Source organism: Oncorhynchus kisutch, linkage group LG16, assembly GCF_002021735.2.
Source record: "Oncorhynchus kisutch isolate 150728-3 linkage group LG16, Okis_V2, whole genome shotgun sequence".
Lineage (NCBI taxonomy): Eukaryota > Metazoa > Chordata > Actinopteri > Salmoniformes > Salmonidae > Oncorhynchus > Oncorhynchus kisutch.
In genome coordinates, this window is record NC_034189.2 from 22,889,487 (window position 1) to 22,910,841 (window position 21,355).

The 21,355-nt window shown below is 39.7% G+C and overlaps 2 protein-coding genes across 2 annotated transcripts; both read right to left on the reverse strand.

Annotated features, from left to right (window-relative positions):
• Positions 1 to 907: 907 nt before the first annotated feature.
• LOC109906507 (leucine rich adaptor protein 1-like) lies at positions 908 to 7,411 on the reverse strand. Its single transcript, XM_020504228.2, has 2 exons — positions 6,630 to 7,411; positions 908 to 2,784 (listed from the first exon to the last, which is right to left on the reverse strand). Exons 1-2 carry the CDS (start codon positions 6,837 to 6,839, stop codon positions 2,386 to 2,388), a joined length of 609 nt encoding a protein of 202 aa, XP_020359817.1. The 5' UTR covers positions 6,840 to 7,411; the 3' UTR covers positions 908 to 2,385.
• Positions 7,412 to 8,105: 694 nt separating this feature from the next.
• Positions 8,106 to 19,712, reverse strand: LOC109906843 (5,6-dihydroxyindole-2-carboxylic acid oxidase-like). The gene is made up of 7 exons (XM_031792033.1): positions 19,152 to 19,712; positions 16,406 to 16,728; positions 15,456 to 15,660; positions 12,263 to 12,430; positions 11,780 to 11,959; positions 10,715 to 10,861; positions 8,106 to 8,910 (listed from the first exon to the last, which is right to left on the reverse strand). The coding sequence occupies exons 1-7, from the start codon at positions 19,504 to 19,506 to the stop codon at positions 8,720 to 8,722; spliced, it is 1,569 nt and encodes a 522-aa protein (XP_031647893.1). The 5' UTR covers positions 19,507 to 19,712; the 3' UTR covers positions 8,106 to 8,719.
• Positions 19,713 to 21,355: the final 1,643 nt, after the last annotated feature.

Here is a 21,355-nt window from a genome sequence, read left to right on the forward strand (position 1 = left end):
TTTATGTATAGTAACGTGATGCCTCGTCCATGAGAAGTTAAGTCATGTCAATCTAGAGTGTAATCCAAAATGGGTTTCCTTCCACTAATAGTTCAAATGTTTTAAAAAAGAAAATGTACTTTAATTTAATGAATTGAGAAGATGTAATAGCCCTCTTTGCTTTGTGTTTTTTCCAAGTAAGGCCTAGATTTAATCAGATCAAGCGTTAACCGGCAATAGCATACAGCTATTGTTGATGTTTTGACGGTGTCGGAGGTGTTCCTGTGTTGGAGCTATCCAATCGGTGAGCAGCTGCTCTTGTGATCATTGTTACAAAGCCACACCCACCCCACTTGCATTAGAAGTTTAGAATGATAAAGAGTAGACTATATAGAAATAATGATGCTCAAATTGAAAATCATTCAACGAAATAAGGGGGATTTATATCAGCCTAATCGAGGTGTAGATTATGTCTCACATTCCAGAGTTTAAACTTGTAAACAAGGCTGCATGGGATTTCTCTTAATGCGATTGCGTGCAGCAAAGCTTTAGGTATAATGCTGGGAGAGGCTTGTAGCTCTAACACAGTTCCACCTCCGACACGTAAAAGCAACCACTATACCTACGGGTGTCAGCTAGTGCGAATCTGATAGAATCTAGCCCAAACTGAGCACAATTTTCCATTGTACATATTTCAAACTACCACGTTGGAACTTCACTAGTCTGACAAAAATGGAGCAAGACTGTCTCAGCATAAAAATGTGCATATGAGCGCTTCTGTGGTCTTACTAAATAATCCAAAATGGAGTCAATTTCTCTCCACTAATTGCATGTTACCACAAACAGACTATTAGCTGGCAATCATGCGAACCAGTGTGTGTGTGTGTGTGTGTGTGTATGTAGATTAAACAGTACACAGAAACTGAGAATGAAGAAAATCACAATATATTATTTTCCCCAACAGACTTTTCAACACCAATAAAAACAATAAGTTACAATGTTAAAAAAGTAGGCAACATGAAGGGCACAACACACACAGGTCATGTGAAGACACAGAAAGTGGAATTTAAAGCAAAATCATCTTTGTACAGAAATGAATGGCCTTACTTTTGTACTTAACTTTGTCAGTTACCAGTCATTAAAGTGTTGACTAGCTCAAAAATTAAGTTATTAAACGTAACCAAAAAAATACCATCTAGTAATTCAATTAATTAAGTGTTGTGAACTTCAAGATTTCCGCTTTGGAACTTCTTTGCAATTAATCTCTTGTGGTAAAACAAAACAAAAATAAATTGTTGACCTGGGCATGGCAATGTTGACTGCAGTCTAAATAAAAAAATTAAGAAAGAGCAAAGTACCTGTCCAATGTTTAGCATGTAAGCACATAGCTGTCAAAATCTATTTTTTATTTCAAATTGCACTTGGATGCTATAGCCTGAAGGAAATGTAGTATTTTTGCCCCACTAAACCACTCCAGACGATGTCTTAGCATGGAACCGCTAATGCTCCAAATTACCACTAATTCCTTATATACTACATTACCTTAGTTCTGATGGATGAATGGCTAACCAAAGACATGGTATCTAAGTGAAAAGGGAAACAAGACACTGAGGTATCAGATTCTTCAGAGTACAGTCAGTGTGCACTGAAAGAAAATTGTGAAAAATTAATCTAACTTTTGCCAAGTGAGCTGTGTCAATAAAAATAAAACAAATAGCTAAATTATTATTAAGAAGGTGCAATTCGTAAGTTCAATTTTCTGTTAAAAAAAAGTGGACTCCAACGCTCCTGGAGAGCACTGCAAGCAACCACCAAGAATGAGGAGGAAGAGGGTGCACTACTTAGCATTATTTTGTATTTGTTTTAGGTTGATTGTGGTTGCAGTTCTTCTTGTTGGGACAGATAACTTACAAATTGCACCTTTAACCTCCTATCAGTATGACAATTCAATCCCTAATTATGTTTAAAGCTCATCCTTACTTGTTTTTGTGAAGGGACAAGTAGCTAAGGTTTAGTGAGGTGTACATGCATTAGACAAAAAGGAATTTGGTTTTAAGATACAAAATAGCACAACTGTGAATAGTTGCCCTTTGTAAAACCACTTAAATGTCACTGTGACATCACTGTAGAACACTTAGCAGCAGGAAAAGAATGTAGGTCATCAAGGGAACAAATCCATGTTCTATATTTCACACAGTAACTCAATGAACAAGCCACCTTATGAAACATTTCTAAACTACTCAAATTTCAACCAGTTGAAGTCCTAGTTCATAATTTAAAAATGTTATCAAAGTTACCATGCCAACTGTATTTGATTTGATATGAATTTGAAATCTTGACAACGCTAGGCAAAAATAACCCTCTGGTCTTTGTCTGCGTTTGTATTAGCCTCATAGCCACGCAGAGCTATCCAAAGCAGTAGTACTCATCGGAGTCCACTCTGAGTCGCATTGTTGGCTTGCTGAAAGTCTCGTCCTCTATAACAGGTTTATCAGAGAATAGATCAAGGTCCGTCAGAGAAGTGTGTTCCGAAAGGTCTTCGGCTAACTCATCCAACGTATCCAGATAACTGCCCACGGATATCCCATCCAATCCATCGCTGTGTCCGTCGTGCAGACTGGTGAAGCTGCCGCGTGAAGAGGTGTCATCTTGGCTGTCCAATAGGCTGTACAGGCTGCCTGTCAGGCTGCTTTCACGACTGGCTAGGCCCTCCTTGTCCTCCATCACCCATTTGATGGATTCGATGCCGTCGTTGATGGACATTAGCTGCTGCATCAGCTTGACATCGATGGCACGGAGGTGGGCCTGCGTTTGGTGTGAGAAGGATACATTTAAGGCCTTTATCATTATAGATTTGGACTAGAATCTGGACAACTTGAAACCCACATGTATTATAAAGTCACACAATAACACACTTCCAACAAGTAGGCCTACAATATATATATATATTTTTTTAAATATATTGCTTTCCTATTCCATTTTTGTGAGATGCCAACACCAGCATGTCTTTTGGTAATGGTGAAAAGCAAATTGCCCCTGGGGGATAGTAAAGACACCACTCTACTCTTTGGAAATGACATGTAGACAAAGACAAACAGAACAGGATGCCACAGGAAATCCTTCCATCCTTGGCATGTAACAGTAGTGGCCTGTGACTGCATAGAAGGACATTCTCGCCCAGATGCCTATACAGTACCACCATTGATTTACCACCGCAGCATGACAATCCCCATAGAGTCGGGGTGGGGGGAGGTTGTCTATGGTCTCATTCTGAAAGATTCTCCCAGGCTACCAGCGACAAATAGCCAGCCATTTACGCCAATGGATAGTTAGTGGCAGCAGTCAAAAAGCATTATGCCTGATGTCTGATACAATGTTCCCGAACAACTGGCTTTATAAAAAAAAAAGCCCTTTCTTGGGAGTGGATCGTGACAGGCCCCGTTTAGCTCATAATTCTGCCAGTGTTTGCTTTGCTGATATAACCCGTCCTCTATGTGCGCACACATGTTGAGCTGGAGCAGTGTGGAATTTTACAACAGTATTAGCAGTGTCAATTAAAGTTGGTTCGAATGGGGTATTGAATCACAAGATAGGTTTAGCTAATGTGATTTACTGCTGCTTGCTTTTTTAGTTTGTTAGTCATTAAACTTTATTGATTTAGCCACCCTCCAACAATACTTACAAGCGTTAAGTTTAAGATATTTTCTGAACTTCGCTTAAAACAAGTTTCATTGTTCTGGGCTTTTGTCTAAAATGGGGCTATAGGCAATTTTTTTTTCATTTTTTTTTTTGAATCCCTATGTTATAACAATATACATCATTTTAATGCAATATTTGTTGAGGAATACACAAGATTTACATGGATACAGACAACTGGTTGAGTACCACCATATGAGTCATAAACCCCGGAAAAGGTTCCAATCGGTTTTATTTACCATTCATTTTTTCATGTGGGACAGCTTCATATAAGGTCTGTGTTTAGTGTAGGCTTACCCTGGAGAAAAGCAGCCTGATTGGATTAAAGAATAAATTGAGATTGTAAGAGGTGACAACAGCACAAAAGCCTTAGAGGGCCCAAATGGGGCATTCACTATAGTAGGGTGGGAACACAGCAGAGTACTCTTGTTGTCTTACAGTGCAATTAGAAAGTATTCAGAATCTTTGACTTTTTCCACATAATGTTATGTTACAGCCTTATTCTAAAATTGATTAAAATATCACTTTTCTCATCAATCTACACACAATTACCCATAATGACAAAGCAAAAATAGGTTTTAATCAATTTTAGCAAAAGAAAACTGATGTATATCACATTTACATAAGACCCTTTACTCAGTACTTTGTTGAAGCACCTTTGGCAGTGATTACAGCGTTGAGCCTTCTTGGGTAAGACAGGTGTGTGCCTATAGACAGGTGTGTGCCTTTCCAAATCATGTCCAATCATTTGAATTTACCACTGGTGGACTCCATTCAAGTTGTAGAAACATCTCAAGGATGATCAATGAAAACAGGATGCAGCACGTGAGCTCAATTTTTTTAAGTCTCATTACAAAGGGTTTGAATACTTATGTAAATAAGGTATTTCTGTTTTTTATTTTTAATACATTTGCCAATATTTCTAAAAACCTGTTTACATTTGTCATTATGGGGTAGTGTGTCGATTGATGAGGAACATTTTTTATTTCATGCATTTTAAATAAGGCTGTAACGTAACAAAATGTGGAAAAAGGGGAAGGGGTCTGAATACTTTTCGAATGCACTGTATATATATATATTTCCTGCTGATATGAAAGATATGTTCCTTATGTTTCCAGAACCGTACCGCAAGCGATGCGTGTTAACATTTATAGCAAGTGTCAGGGCTCTTTAACAAATCTCCCCCAGCCAGAAGATACTACTGTCAAAAGGTGCTAAAGGTAGTTAGCATCTATGAATGGGCTAACATGCGATCACAATTATAAGTAATCCATAAACTTCTGAGACGACAAAAGTATAGCCTATGAACACAAGGGCAATAAAGTTGGATTGCCATCAGGCGTCTGGAAGTTATTGCATAACATGCTGAGTTAAGATATCACAGGTCAGTGAACGTTCAATATTGCCTAAAGCAAACAGCTGCAATAACCTTGGACAACAACCAGACTACTGCAGCTAAAAGCTCTTTTGTTAGCTTGGATAAATTCATATACATTAAAACCAGTAGACAGTGAAAGCCCTGACAAATACACGTATTCCTCTGGAAAACTCACGATGGCGCATGAAAACCGGTAGTAATTTGAATTTGAAGCACGCCATATTGTTGAATGGCAAACATTTGCAAAGGTGGCTGTAACTAGCAAAGGATCATGGTTGATGTAGTCATTTTCATCCTGCTTAGAGCTGCTAGATAAAAATTAAAAAAAAATATTAGAGCTGCTAGATGCAGACCCTTAGCTGCACGTGCAATGAATGTGACTGATCTGTGTCAGCACATGGTCCTGTGTGACGTCACCTGTAGTAGTATAATGGATCACTATTTCATTAAATATCTTGATTTGTTGTGAAATAATTCACTGCGAGGATAGAACTTGATCATAATAAACTAATTTTTGAGCCCAAAGTGGCCATCTATTATTTATTTATTTATATATATTTTTTCCCCCCACCTTTCTAGCGATCCTAATTTACATATTCTTTCTAGGAAGACCAGCGCTTTTGGCACCACTCCGTTGCAACCAATAATTTATATACACACTAGATGACTAATTGGGAGTGCTGTGTTGAAGCCACCATGCCTCCATCTTGGCACTCCCTCACCGGTGTTAAAAATATTTTGGAAGCTATAGAAATGCATTTACATTCTACATTTGTTTTTGCCTAATTTGTTTTATTACAGACACCTTAATGCATATTATGTGCGCTAAACATACAAATAAAAAATGAAATAATATATTTTAACAAATGTCCTTAAAGTAGAATTATTTTAGATGACTAATGTTACTCTCTCCACTACACCGACAAAATGCTTAAATACATGTTAATTTAGTCTTTAATTGAAATACTGTTTAATTTCATTCATTCCTATGGAGGACTGCTCCTACTGGGGAGTGCCAATATGGCTGACAAGGGGTTCAAAGCCTCTCAATGGCCAACACATATCATCCGAAATCCAGGGTTTATATATATCATTGGTTGCTATGCAGTAGCCGATTAGCAGATACTTCACGTTCCAGACCAGACACTGGGGGACTGGTGTAAATTGCACTTAATGCAAATGCATCACTGAATATAAAGAAAGGTTTTGAAAATGCAGTGAACTGACTTGAAAAAGCCTGGTCGAATTGCAACAGTACCGGTTTTGGATGTCTGCTTTGGTTGTCAAAAAACGTTATCAAAGGCTTACTGTATGAAGCACAGGAGGCTGGTGAGGGGAGGATGTTTCATAATAAATGCTGGAAAGGAGCCAATGGAATGGCACATGAAAAATATGTTTGATGTGTTTGAAACCATTCCACTAATTCCGCTCCAGCCATTACCACGAGCCAGTCCTCCTCAATTAAGGTGCCACCAACCTCCTGTGATATGAAGCAACTCACTGATCCAAACCGACAGGGACAGACTGAATTAAATATATTTGTAAATATAGACGCATCTTTGGGAAAATCACTTACCATTTCCTGTCTCAAAAATAACATCTTGCTCTCCAGTCGTTTCAAATCAGCAGAGTTCGACTGGTTTTTCGGTGTCGCCAATTTTGTATCCTCATGTTTGTCATGATGATTATTTCCTCCTGCAAGGGAACGAATGAGACTTTCAGGAACTTTGCGACCCAACTTTGTCTCAATATCTTTAAAATCGCGTAAGACGTGTTCCCCGTCCATTGTAGAATTACAGTAAGACTAGGCCTATAAACGAAAAAAAAAATTATATATATATGCTACGTTTTTCAAAATGTGCAATAGGAACAACCGAGAGAGCAAATTATAGGGTTCAGTGGCTTGAGGACTCGCGCTGACTTCACGTTCAAAGAAAATAAAAGGTCATAGCCTTGATGGTTTTAAACTTTCGAAAAGCCTTCTTATCCGTATGCGTCTATGAATGTTTTAGGATGGTCTGTGATCCGAGGTTGAAAGCGACTTCTATATATCTATAGGCACACAGTTGCAGAGAAAAGTAATTCAAAAACAAAGTTGCCCCATCCGATTATTCTCACCAATTCAAAATATAGTGTGCAATCCACAACAAAATAGATACATATCCCGTTATGATGCCTACTGCAAAGCCACTACACTCATCCGTGAAAATTGTCGTTTTGGAAGTCCCGTCCGCCGGTGTCAGTCGTGTCCACTGAAACAATAGTCGAACAGCACAGTTGGATAACAGCCACAGAGACACCCATATGGAGCTTATGAACCCAGACAGGTGGGACTTTGAAACCACGCCTGTTTGCTGTAATCGTAAGGCAACTGTCACAGCATATGTTTTGGTTAATTGTGCACAAAATACATCCATATGGTAACCTACAGTAATTTACTAATCATCAGTTCAATCATACAAACGACTAAGTTTACATTTTATGCTAGCAAATAGGTTACAGTAAGCGGTCTTTCGTGCTGATTGTATTTCAATTCAAACCAATAGGCCTGTAGCCTATTTGCATAGTTGTAGGCTACATCGTTATTAGGCTACAGTTTTATTATACTAGCATAATAAAATCAATACAGTTTAAAAGCTATATTTTAAAAGCAAACTAATTAACCTAAGCTTGATCTACGAAAAAAGTATTAAAATGTCTGCACTCACTACTGTAAGTCACTCTGCATAACAGCGTCTGCTAACTGAGTAAAATGTTAATGTAAATCTAATTAATGATCATATATGTATTCAAAGCAACACATTTAGCCTTGATTGACACTGTCCTCTCCCTCACTACTCTGTTCAAGTTGTATTCAACTTCACTTCTACCACCTTGTGGCAATTCATGGACATTTACATTTACTTACACCAGAGTGTGAAACTAGGCTATTCAACTTTTTAGATGTGACCCTGTTGTTTTTCTATTCTTTAAATTATATTTAAGGAGAGTGCTTATGTATGAATTATGACATTACACTCCACATGTGTTGCAGAAATTATAATAATACAAGAACAATTCTTAATCTTTTATTTTCTTTAATCAACTCATATTTTCAATGGAATTAAAAATGTTCCATTTTGAACCAAAATGATTCAAATAAAATGAAATATGTTTACACATTTACAGAAAATCATTGTTATCCTCAGAATCTATAGTTATACAGGTCAAAGCATTCCATAATAGTAATAGTAGAATGAGTGACAGGGTCGATTAGATTCCATATTATGAGTAATACAGTCAATTAGATTCCATTTTATGGACTACAGCAGTTGTGGTCAAACTTGGCCATGAGAGGACGGGCCGCTGTGTGCAGGTTTTTGTTCCCGACCAGCATTAACGCACCTAATTCTACCCACACTGCCACCCTCCATTGCCAACATTTGACCACTCCCGGAATATAGTTTGTGACGCATATTAAACGGCATTTGAAATTATAAAAACATGGAATTTGTAATCTAATTACATTACTGCAAACAATACAAAAGTATGTAAATATGTGACACTCAGCTAAGCCTAAATCAAGTTCATTAGTCAATAAACAAAAGAAAACGGACAAAAACAGGGAACGACTACACATTTTCTGCTGTGCCCTAATGAGCATGACCCTGTAGTTTCACATTCAGCTCAGACCACGGATTGGCTTTTGTCGTCGTCATAGCGTTGGTACTGTTCACCCAGCAGGGGCTGGCGGCCCTCCAGTTTGCTGTAGGAGCGGGCGCGCACAACACATGTGGTGGCAGCAAAGATTACAGCCACGATGACCAGGGCCGCCACCATGGCAATGGTGATGATCTCGGTCAAAGTGAAAGGAGCAGCTATAGTGAGGAGACAAGATTTATAACAGTTACATTTGTAATTGTATGGAATGTGACACTAGCAAAGAGTCACACACAGACAGACAGATGGACTCTAACTGTGGTAAAAAAATATATATATATATATGTACCAGTCAAAATTTTGGACACACCTACTCATTTAAGGGTTTTTCTTTATTTGTACTATTTTCTACATTGTAGAATAATAGTGAAGACATCAAAACTATGAAATAACACATATGGAATCATGTAGTAACCAAAAAGTGTTAAACAAATCTAAATATATTTTATATTTTAGATTCTTCAAAGTAGCCCCCTTTTGCCTTGATGACAGCTTTAGACATTCTTGGCATTCTCACAATCAGCTTCACCTAGAATGCTTTTCCAACAGTTTTGAAAGAGTTCCCACATATGCTGAGCACTTGTTGGCTGCTTTTCCTTCACTCTGCGGTCCAACTCATCCCAAACCATCTCAATTGAGTTGAGGTCGGGTGATTGTGCTGGCCAGGTCATCTGATGCAGCACTCCATCACTCTCCTTCTTGATCAAATAGCCCTTACACAGCCTGGGGGTGTGTTGGGTCATTGTCCTGTTGAAAAACAAACAACTGTCCCACTAAGCACAAACCAGATGGGATGGTGTGTCGTGTAGAATGCTGTGGTAGCCATGCTGGTTAAGTGTGCCTTGAATTCTAAATAAATCAGTGTCACCAGCAAAGCACCCCCACACCATCACACCTCTTCCTTCATGCTTCAAGTTGGGAACCACACATGCAGAGATCATCCGTTCACCTAATCTGCGTCTCACAAAGACACGGCGGTTGGAACCAAAAATATCCCATTTGGACCAAAGGATAGATTTCCACCGCTATAATGTCCATTGCTCACTTTTCTTGGCCCAAGCAAGTCTCTTCTTCCTATCGGTGTCCTTTAGTAGTGGTTTATTTGCAGCAATTCACCCTGAAGGCCTGATTCACATAGTCTCCTCTGAAAAGTTGATGTTGATGTGTCTGTTTCTTGAACTCTGTGAAGCATGTATTTGGGCTGCAATTTCTGAGGCTGGTAACTCTAATGAACTTATCCTCTGCAGCAGAGGTAACTCTGGGTCTTCCTTTCCTGTGGCAGTCATCATGAGAGCCAGTTTCATCATAGCGCTTGATGGTTTTTGCCGCTGCACTTGAAGAAACTTTCAAAGTTCTTGAAATGTCCGCATTGATTGACCTTCATGTCTTAAAGTAATGATGAACTGTCGTTTCTCTTTGAGCTGTTCTTGCCATAATATGGACTTAGTATTTTACCAAATAGGACTATCTTCTGTATACCACCCCTACCTTGCAACACAACTGATTGGCTCAAACGCATTAACAAAAAAAATTGTCATCAAGGCAAAGGGTGGCTACTTTTAAGAATCGCAAATATAAAATATTGTTTTACACTTTTTTGGTTACTACATGATTCCATATATGTTGTTTGATACTTTTGATGTTTTCTACAATGTAGGAAATAGTACAAATAAAGAAAAATCCTGGAATGGTGGACCATCCTGGAGGTGTCCAAACTTTTGTCTGGTACTGTTTAACACGTGGACCACATTGTTATATACATAGTAGATAAGACAAATATCCATAATGAATTTATATTGACAATACACATCTGGCCACCCAGCCTGTATTTATATTGGCAATACACATCTGGCCATCCAGCCTGTATTTATATTGGCAATACACATCTGGCCATTCAGCATGTATTTATATTGGCAATACACATCTGGCCATTCAGCCTGTAGTTATCTTGACAATACACACCTGGCCATTCGGCCTCGTAGGAGTAGCCAAGGTTCTCAGGGGCTGTAAGAAACATCTCAGCGTTGGTCACTGGAGGCCAGAAGGGAACCATGTTGTACCCCCTGTTGTGACCAATGGGGGCATTCTCTGAAGGATAGACTGCAGAATCTGCAAAATATATCAGCTAAGAGTCAGCTTCTGAACAAATGGCCCTGACATACAACAAAAAAAGCCTCCCAGAGCTAAACAAATGTTGCATAGTGGTGTGTGTATTATGAATCTTAGTTTACAAAGTAATCATGTAATTGATGTGTTATTACAATTTTACCATGTCATTTAGAAGTAACTACGAGGTAAAAAGCAACCTGTAAAATACAGCATATTCAACAAACACATACAGTGAGTACACAAAACATTAGGAAATCCTGCTCTTTCTATGACATAGACTTTCCAGGTGAATCCAGGTGAAAGCTATGATCCCTTATTGATGTCACTTCACTTCAAATTCACTTCAATCCGTGTAAATGAAGGGGAGGAGACCAGTTAAAGAAGGATTTTTAAGCCTTGAGACAATTGAGGCATGGATTGTGTAAGTGTGCAATTCAGAAGGTGAATGGGCAAGACAAAATATTGAAGTGCCTTTGAACAGGGTATGGTAGTAGGTGCCAGGTGCACCAGTTTGTGTTAAGAAATGCAAAGCTGCTGGGGTTTTCATGCTCAACAGTTTACGGTGTGTATCAAGAATGGTCCACCACCCAAAGAACATCAAGCCAACTTGACACAACTGTGGGAAGCATTGGAGTCAACATGGGCCAGCATAAATGTGGAATGTTTTCGACACATTGTAGACTCCATGCCCCGACGAATTGAGGCTGTTCTGAGGTCTAAAGGGGGGGGGGGGGGGGGGGCTGCAACTCAATATTAGGAAGATGTTCTTAATGTTTTCTACACTCAGTGTAGATTAGTTGGCAAAAGGATGGAAGAGCATCATATTTTCAGACAAGCAAGCATAGACAAAGATACTAGCACAGGAAGACAATGATCAGGTCTTGAACATGACATCAGTCGTAGGATGGGATCTATTACCTGGGGCGTGCCTCCTGAGCCACTCGTCAAAGATGGCATCGGTGAAAGTGTGGAGCAGCACGAAGATGGGGTCGTTAGGCGAAAGGTGGGTCTGTCCGCCTGTTCCATTCAGAAACAGGTGGGCCAGGTTGTGAAGGCTCCGTACCACAGGGTCATAGTTTCCCTGGGGGGCACTATAGCCTGCGCACACAACACAGTAGTTTGAGATTAAATACAGGAAATCATGCTTAATGGATGTGAAACTCGCCCATAGCATTTTGGCTGGAGTACATCAGCGACATCACACCTTCCCGGAGATGTAAAGCTCACGGAGTGACAGATTTGCCTCTTTCTCTGTTGGCTAAGACGGTTGTGTATGTCAGCATTCACAACAACCCTCAATGTTCAGTTGAGGGTTGTAAGCATATGTACAGTATGTGTAGGTGTAGGTGCATCAATGTGAATCACTGCATCTATTGGTGTAGACCAGCAATAGCCACTCACCCTCGATGGTGTTCCTGAAGCTCTCTGAGGAGGTGGAGTAGTAGGGAGGGGTGTCAAAGGTGTTCACCTGCAGGCAGTCTGCAACATCCTGGGGCTCAGGGAGACGCTGCACCATGGGGCGGGCCACGTTACCTGCTGGGTTCCTCCTGATGGGGGTGGTCTCAGTGTCTGGGGGGGAGAGAGGAGCGGGTTAAGAGGGGTCTCAGTAACCTGGGCTAATAGAGGCGATATTAAATAGGCTTGGGAAGTTTGCAAGTGCTAAAGGACACACCCGGGCCCAGTTTAAATACTATTTAGATGCTCCTTTCTTTCAGTCTTCCTTCCATTCTTTCTTCCTTCTTTCCTTTCTTCCTACTTCCAACCTTCCTTCCAGGAATCACCCTATTGGAGAAGAAGGTCCAAGGCCCCCTCCGCTTTGAAACCCTAGTTTCAAGTTTTACTGTCACATTCACAAGTACAGTGAAATGCATTTCTTGAAAACTCAAAACCCATCAACGCAATAATCAATAACATTGTAATACTCGGAAGACCACACAATAAAGAAGAAATATGAAGAACACAATAAGAAAGTAAACATAATATATACAGTTCAAGTTCCATATTTACAATGTGCTGGGATACTGGTGTGATGGAGGTAGATATGTATAGGTGTAAGGTGACTATGCATCAGGATATAAGATGAGCAGAGTAGCAGAAGCTTGTATGTGAGTGGGTGTGTGTGTGTAGAGTCAGTATAAATGTATGTTAATATTATGTGTGAGTGAGCAGATGATGGAGTGTGTGTGTGAGTGTGTAGGGCTCTGTGAGTATGCATAGAGAGTGCAAAAATGTACATAAAAGGTTAATAAAGACACAAGGTTTACTCAGTCCGTGTAGCTATTTTGTTAGCTATTTATCAGTCTAATTGCTTGGGGATAGAAGTTGTTCAAGAGCAAGTTTGTGTCAGACTTGATGCACCGGTACTGCTTGCCGTGTGTAAGCAGAGAGAATAGTCTTTGGCTTGGGTGGTTGGAGTCTTTAACGATTTTCCGGGCCTTCCTATCACACTGCCTGATATAGATGTCCTGGATGTCAGGGAGCTCGGCCCCAATGATGTACAGTACTGTAGCGCTATTCGATTGAGGGTGGTGCTATTGCCATACCAGGCAGTGATGCAGCCAGTCAAGATTCTCTCAATGGTACAGTTGTAGAACACTTTGAGGATTTGAGGGTCCTTGCCAAACTTTTTCAACCTCCTGAGGGGAAGAGGCGAGCGTGTTTGGACCATTGTAAGTCTTTAGTGATTTGGATATGGAGGAACTTGAAGCTCTCGACCTGGTCCACTGCAGACCCGTCGATGTACCCGTTTCCGGTAGTCCACGATCAGCGCCTTGGTCTTACTGATGTTGAGAGAGGGGTTGTTGTTCTGGCACCCCACTGCCAGGTCTCTGACCTCCTCCCTGAAGGCTGACTCATCGTCGCCGGTGATCAGGCCTTTCAAACAATTGTGTTGTAAGCATACTTGATGCAGTCGTGGGGGAACAGGGAGTACAGCCTGGCGGTGAACAGGGAGTACAGTGTGGTGGAGGTGATGTTGCCTACCCACACCACCTGGAGTCGGCCTGTCAGGAAGTCCAGCATCCAGTTGCAGAAAGAGGTGTTCAGACCCAGAGTCCTAAGCTTGGTGACGAGCTTGGCGGGGACAATGGTGTTGAACACTGAGCTGTAGTCGATGAACAACAATTGTTTATTTTTTAAATTTTACTAGGCAAGTCAGTTAAGAACCAATTCTTATTTTCAATGACGGCCTAGGAACAGTGGGTTAACTGCCTGTTCAGGGGCAGAACGACTGTCACGCCTTGGTCATAGTATTTCGTGTTTTGGTTATATATTTGGTCAGGCCAGGGTGTGACATGGGTTTATTTTGTTGTGTTTCGTATTGGGGTTTTGTAGGCATTGGGATTGCGGCTGAGTAGGGGTGTAGCATAGGTTTGGCTGCCTGAGGCGGTTCTCAATCAGAGTCAGGTGATTCTCGTTGTCTCTGATTGGGAACCATATTTAGGTAGCCGGGGTTTCACTGTGTATTTTGTGGGTGATTGTTCCTGTCTTTGTGTTTGTACCAGATAGGGCTGTTTCGGTTTTCACATTCTGTTTATTGTTTTTATAAAGTTTGTGTTTCTTTATTTTATTTAATAAACATGGATTGCAATAGCCACGCTGCATTTTGGTCCGATCCGAAGAAAGCCGTAACAACGACAGATTTTGTACCTTGTCAGCTCGGGGATTTGAACTTGCAACCTTTCGGTTACTAGTCCAATGCTCTAACCACTAGGCTACATTCTCACATATACTGTAGGTATTCCACTTATCCGGGTGGGTGAGGGCAGGGGAGGGGAGGGGAGGGTGGAGAGCAATTGAGATTGCGTCATCTATGGATCTGTTGGGGTGATATGCAAATTGGAGTGGGTCTAGGGTGAATGGGATGGTGGAGTTAATGTAATGTATGCCATAATCAGCCTCTCAAAGCACTTCATGATTACAGAAGTGAGTGCTACAGGGCAGTAGTCATTGTGGCATGAAGCCTTAGAGTTCTTGGGGACAGGAATGATGGTGGTCATCTTAAAACATGTGAGGATTACAGACTGAGACAAGGAGAAGTTGAAAATTACAGTGAATATGCCTGCCAGCTGTTCTGCGAACGCACCCTGGAATAACGTCGGGCCGCACCGGCCTTGCGGGTGTTGACCTTATTAAAGACCTTTCTCACGTTGGCCTTGGAGAGCGAGATCACCCAATCTTCTGGGTCGGTCACAGCCCTCACACCCGGCACAGTGTTGTTGTTGTCAAAGCGTGCAAAAAATGAGTTTGTCTGGTAGAGAAGCATCGTCGGGCAGATCACAGTTGGGTCTTCCTTTGTAATCTGTAATGGACTGTAGCCCCTGCCACATGTCTGTGTAATATGATTCCACCTTATTCCTATTTTGTCCTGTTGCTCATTTGAACCGGGCGTAAGCAATGATAGTAATGATAGCAAACAAGTATCACAATATGGAATGGTGACACAGGTGTCCCTGTGAGCATGTTTCTATGATTTCAATTACTTTTACACATTTTAACATTTCAGGAGGGTGATCTGATCCTAGATCTTCTACCCACCATATAGGGTGTTTTCTTTAAAACTTGGAAGGATATAAGCGCACTACTGAATGCTTACTGTTGCAGATGGTTCCCAGTGTGTCATAGTCCTCCACACTCTCACAGATCACCCTCCAGTTGGAGAAGATGGAGTTGGTGCTGATGGAATTCATATTGAGGTTGCTCCTCGCTCCCAATAGGTCATCTGTGCAGATGTCACAGGTGCTTCCACCAATGGCAAAGTTCCAGTAGGGCAGGGCAAAGGAAGGGTCTTGCAGCATATCCTAAATTGAGAGTAGGGTTAGAATGAATTACATAAAGGGCACACAATTACAATCATTAGTTTGTACAATTAGAAACCACAATAATGAACTGCAAATAAAATTGTTACAAATGGTCATGGAGAAGTATATCGTGCCTGCATTATTTTAATCCAGCAACATACAGCTGTATCACAATCTCAATATTTAGCTGCACCTGATTCAACTTTTTCCATTGTATGAAATAATGATTTATCTTTATTGCTGAGGCCTAATATAGCTGGCCTACTGACATCCAAGATAAAGATCTTTGAAAACAATAAACAGTCGTTTGTCAGTAATGCCAATTAGTAATGCATAATTCAAGAAATAACTTGGGCAACAGATGCTCTTTTGTGCCCTATTAGATGGGAAATCTAGGCTCAGACTAGTAAACGCTTAAGCACATTTTCTGCAAAGCTTGCTTGATTATGGTACAACATTGCTTCATCTCTAAAGATATCCTCACGCTTAATGCGGCACTAATTCAAGCAAACAATAGGGAAAGTGAAATGACTATTGATGGGTAATAAATAGGCCCAGCCTACAGATTAAAATGGATTTTGCTGGTGGTGAAAATCCATCATACCATTAGATAACGGACTATTATATTGTGATATCCAATTGAATATCAGGCACACTAAAAAAGTAGTTATTTGCATTATTATTTACTATTTCAGTTCATATTACATGCAGGGACATGCATGTAATTGCTGGTACCCCATCTCACCTGCATGTCGCGCTCAAGTTGGAGCAGGTGAAACCTGTGCCAGGTCACAAAACCGGGACCTTCGTGAGAGAAGTCAACTCCGCCAAAGCTTGGCTGGCCGGACCCCAAGAAGGTCTTGCTGACCGAATAGTAGTGGGTCCACACAAAGTAATTATAGATGGTGATGTTCTCAAACTGCGGGGTGTTTCCATCGGGTCCGAAGACATCCTGGTATCGCCGCGTAGCTATCACAATGTCCGGATGTACGGTGCGCTTGGCCTGGTCTAGTGCGGTCACGAAAGCTCGCTTCTGATCCGCACTTAGCTGCATCACGTTTCTCCGGACTGAAGAATGAAAGAGAAAAATAACATTTCATAGGTTAATGGGCACCTTCTTTTGTGGAAATAAATTAAGAAATGATTGGGCATGTAACCTATCCGCAGTCACCGTTAATCTTTACGCATACACCATTGCCTGAATATGAGGCAAAAATGTAATTATATCAAACATAAAATGCAGCTATATGTAACGACATTCGTGTCCTTTCAAAAAATATATATTGTATGCTTTCCATAGTCTGTGTAGAAATGTGGCTTTCAACCAGTTGACTGGCAGTGCATAAAGTCAACCTTCACTCAATGACATGGTAAACGACAATCTGGGACTCAAATTAGTGTGATATGTTACATTTGGTATAATATTAATATGTGTATTTCCATCATCATATGATATGCTACGAATTACAATTAATATAATATGTTACGTATTACAATTCGTACAATATGTTATGAATTAGCTATACATATGTTGTGACTATGTTAGCTAGGTGGCTAACGTTAGGGGTTAGGGGCAGGTTAGGAAATTAACACCCATCACCAGCCAAATATGGGTAGATTTTGTTATTAGCTGGTAAGAATGTCTATTTCACCAGCCACGTTGGCGTGGCACACAGCATTTGGGAACCGTTTTTTTTCAACCCAAATGTAGAAATTGGTCAAATTGACCTGAAAGGCTACTAAAGTGTGACTTTGTCCTCCTGTTTCTTGGCTAGTTGCATTGCTTTATTCAAACGCTAAATTGTTTTTCAATATTAGTTTTGAGTTTGCTGCAACTGTATGCTGGTAGAGCAGACATGAGATTATCATCTCTGACAGACAGGGAGTGCCGTTACCATAGTAATGGCCACCCCTTAAAGGGGTAGCTGAACATTTTTATCAAACCTAATGACTGAAATATTTGGGGGTAAATTGTGCTTGATTGAACATGGAACATTCCAAAAATGTTTTATTCCAGTTGTCATTTCTTATCGTTAAAACACTCAAATAATCGTATTGTGGACCTACATTTTTGGTTGTACTCCTAAATATCAATGTATGTACTCCTAATAAAAGAAAATCAGCGTTAAAGCCCTGAACTAATACTAATAAATAAGTCGTATCACTCAGCATTTTGTGGCAGGGCAGGCACTTTGTTGATTCTTGATGTTCATTTGTAGAACTGTTTACCTGTTTTACTTTTTACTATTGTATCTAAATGATTTATTTTAACATACATTGGTTGAAAGACTCAGGTCACAGAAATAAAATTGAATTGAGCAATATACCACATTACTTCTTACGACTAATACATTTCTTATTTTAAAGCATGCTCATTTGTTATTTTTCCACCCTGGTTAAGGGTTAAGGTTAGGGGTAGGAGTTAGGTTAAAGGGTTAAGGTTAATTTTGGGGGATGGGTTAGCTAACATGCTAAGTAGTTGCCAAGTAGCTAAAAGGTAGTAAGTAGTTGTAAACTTGATAATTAGCTAAAATGCTAAAGTTGTCCGTGATGAGATTCGAACACGCAAACTTTGGGTTTAGACATTCGCATCATCCTTCTTTCGTTTTTGCCTTAAGTAACCTTCTGTCATATACAACCATACCATACATCCAGGCCTACTAATTTGAGCGTCCCGGATTTTCGTCTACTATGTTACTTCTAGTCTATGACAACAGCCTGGTAAAGTACGGTGCATTGGTGCGGTGTATAGAGGTTTGTTTGTGATAGGCTATCATTTACTTATTTTCAGTAGTGGAAAAAGTACCCAATTGTCATACTTGAGTACAAGTAAAGTTACCTTAATAGAAAATGACTCCAAGTAAAAGTGAAAGTCAACCAGTAAAATACTACTTGAGTAAAAGTCTAAAAGTATTTGGTTTTATTATATACTTAAGTATAACAAGTAATTATAATTACTCAAATATACTTATGTATCAAAAGTAAAAGTATAAATTGTTTCAAATTCCTTATAGTAAGCAAACCAGACGGCACCATTTTTTATTTATTTAGGATAGCCAGGAGCACACTCCAACACTCAGACATAATTAACAAACAAAGCATGTGTTTAGTGGGTCTGCCAGATCAGTGGCAGTAGGGATGATCATGGATGTTATCTTGATAAGTGTGTGAATTAGACCATTTTCCTGTCCTGATAAGCATTCAAAATGTAACGAGTTCTTTTGGCTGTCAGGAAAAATGTGTGGAGTAAAAAGTACATTATTTTCTTTAAGAATGTAGTAAGGTTAAAGTAAAAGTAGTCAAAAATATAATTGGTAAAGTAAAGTACAGATAACCCCAAAAACTACTTAAGTAGTACTTTCAAGTATTTATACTTAAGGACTTTACACCATAGCTTATTTTATTCAACAGATATGTGGACTGGTGATTTCAATTAAATTAAACTGCAACATTTGATTATTTGTTTTAAAGTGGTATAAAACAAAACGTACCGATAGCGACGGGTTGGTCACAGTTCAACCCGGCCAATCCATGCATACAACGGCCACAATCATAACCGGTGAAATTCCCGTTGCACTGGCAGGTTCGGTTGAAGTAGCGGATGGGCCAACGTTCACGGTCATCCCGTCCATCGTGGGTGTACTGGGGGCCGTGTGGACTTGCGTCTGTCGCTATCGAAATACACTGTCCACGTCCTGTGGCGGACCCGCAGGCGTCATTCGCGACCCCAAACGGGGATGGACAACACTGACCACTCCGAAGTCCCTCCAGAGTCACACATTCCCTCGGAAACTGCCCGCGCACAAACAGGGCGCCGAAAAGCACCAACAAACCGTACTTCCACATAGGCAATGAATAGGCAAAAATAAGCACACCAGAAAGTTATCTAAATGGAACAGTGGATCAACGAATTCTCTTTCTTCAATCACACTCTAATAGAAGTCAGTACCTTACTCGAAACCACATCACTTCATAGTTTATATTCTGTGCGCACTTGTGTCCTCTCAGTGCGCACTTGTGTCCTCTTGTAGGCAGCTAATTGCCCACACACCATCCAAATAAACCTCTAGCCTTTAAATACCACATTAGCGCATGACTGGATGCCAGGATTTCTGATCCCCTCGTGATCACATCACATTTTCTACCGGATTGAGAGGGATAGAGGCTAGGCAGTCATGCACACGATTTTACTACTAAGCAGTCATGCACACTATTTTACTACTACGCAGTCATGCACACTGTTTTACTACTACGAGATACACCAACATTCTGAGAAGGATATTCTCAGGATATTTGAGAAGGATGTGATTTAACATGGTTAGAAAGTACATAACATAGACCTGAAACAGAATTTAAGCACACATGTCACCTGTGCAAGCTATTGAGTTAATGCTGTCCTCCAGTTTTCACCACATCAATTAATGTTCATGAACTTCTAGACCAATTTCACCACATTTTGTCAAAAGGTATTACACTTAAAATTACATGGCCAAAATAGTATTTTCCTGGCGGGTTCATTGAAATCCACAAATTGGTATGGCAGGTGGTCTCTAATGGTATCCTAGGCCTGCCACTTTATGAAGTGATAAAGTACGCTGCAATAAAACTGTTGCCTGCTACTTGGTTAAGTGTCACTTAGAATAAAATGGAACCATATTTACGTTATTATGCCTGCATATATTTATGTGGATCTTATCACTAATAAGACAGACTCATCTTCATGTTATTTTCTAAGATATAGCCCACCTAGGCCTGACTATCATTGAAATAATGTTAATATCATTACGATATAATCATAATATTAGTCATTTTCTCAAAAAATAAATACAATTATGATTTATTTCAACAGATAAAACGTTTTATACAAAGTTAAAGGTAATACAAGGTAAGGTAAAACAAAAAAAATGTTTACAGTGTAGGAAGGAAGGAAGGGGTGCTGCGTGAGAAGTCAAAAGACTTTGGTAACATGTTCACATTCTAACATGAACTCATGATCCTGTGTAAACTATTAGGAATTATCCAAAGGAGAGGCCTGTTAATTTTTACATATTTTTTTCTATATTTATGAATAATGGTAGAATACTGTGAAATGACAGGGATACACTTATATTCAAATTTCGTCGTGTAGAATAGGAAATGTCAGTAAATGCGAAATACATGAAACTTCCTGTATTTTTACAGACATGCATCCCTTTTCCACAATAATAAGCTGTAGAAATAAAGTAATATACATTATAAAGAAACAACTACATTTTCCATTGTTTTATGGATAGTTTAGTTTTACATTCTAAATGCAGATAATTAGTTTAAAAAAAATACTATTTCCGATGTTTATAAACAGTATAAAACTATGCAAGAGAATGTAAAAAGAATGCTGTCGTCTGTGATTGTACTGATATTGATCACTACATTAAACATTAACTGTAAAATTATGAGTATTTACAATACCGCAATGAAAGTGAATGCATATATTTGAACAGATAGTGACTGTTATCTAACGGTTCATTTACTATTTATGAATGGTCAAGTACAGTTTAAGGATTTTTTTAAATGTATAAAGCTATGAAAGATTATGTAAAAATATTGATATTGTCTGTCATGTTACAAATGTTGATCACTCTATTACAAACATAGAGTGTGCAGCAGCTTGGCACATGAGGTGATAGGAGAGCAGTTACTAGATGTGCAGTTCGTT

Coding starts and splice junctions, on each gene's coding strand:
- LOC109906507 (XM_020504228.2), bottom strand. CDS start 6,839: ATGGACGGGGAACACGTCTTACGCGATTTTAAAGATATTGAGACAAAG. Junction 2,785..6,629: donor TATTTTTGAGACAGGAAATG/GTAAGTGATTTT, acceptor CACCAAACGCAG/GCCCACCTCCGTGCCATCGA.
- LOC109906843 (XM_031792033.1), bottom strand. CDS start 19,506: ATGTGGAAGTACGGTTTGTTGGTGCTTTTCGGCGCCCTGTTTGTGCGC. Junction 16,729..19,151: donor TGACCAACCCGTCGCTATCG/GTACGTTTTGTT, acceptor TTCATTCTTCAG/TCCGGAGAAACGTGATGCAG. Junction 10,862..11,779: donor GCTCAGGAGGCACGCCCCAG/GTAATAGATCCC, acceptor TATATTTTGCAG/ATTCTGCAGTCTATCCTTCA.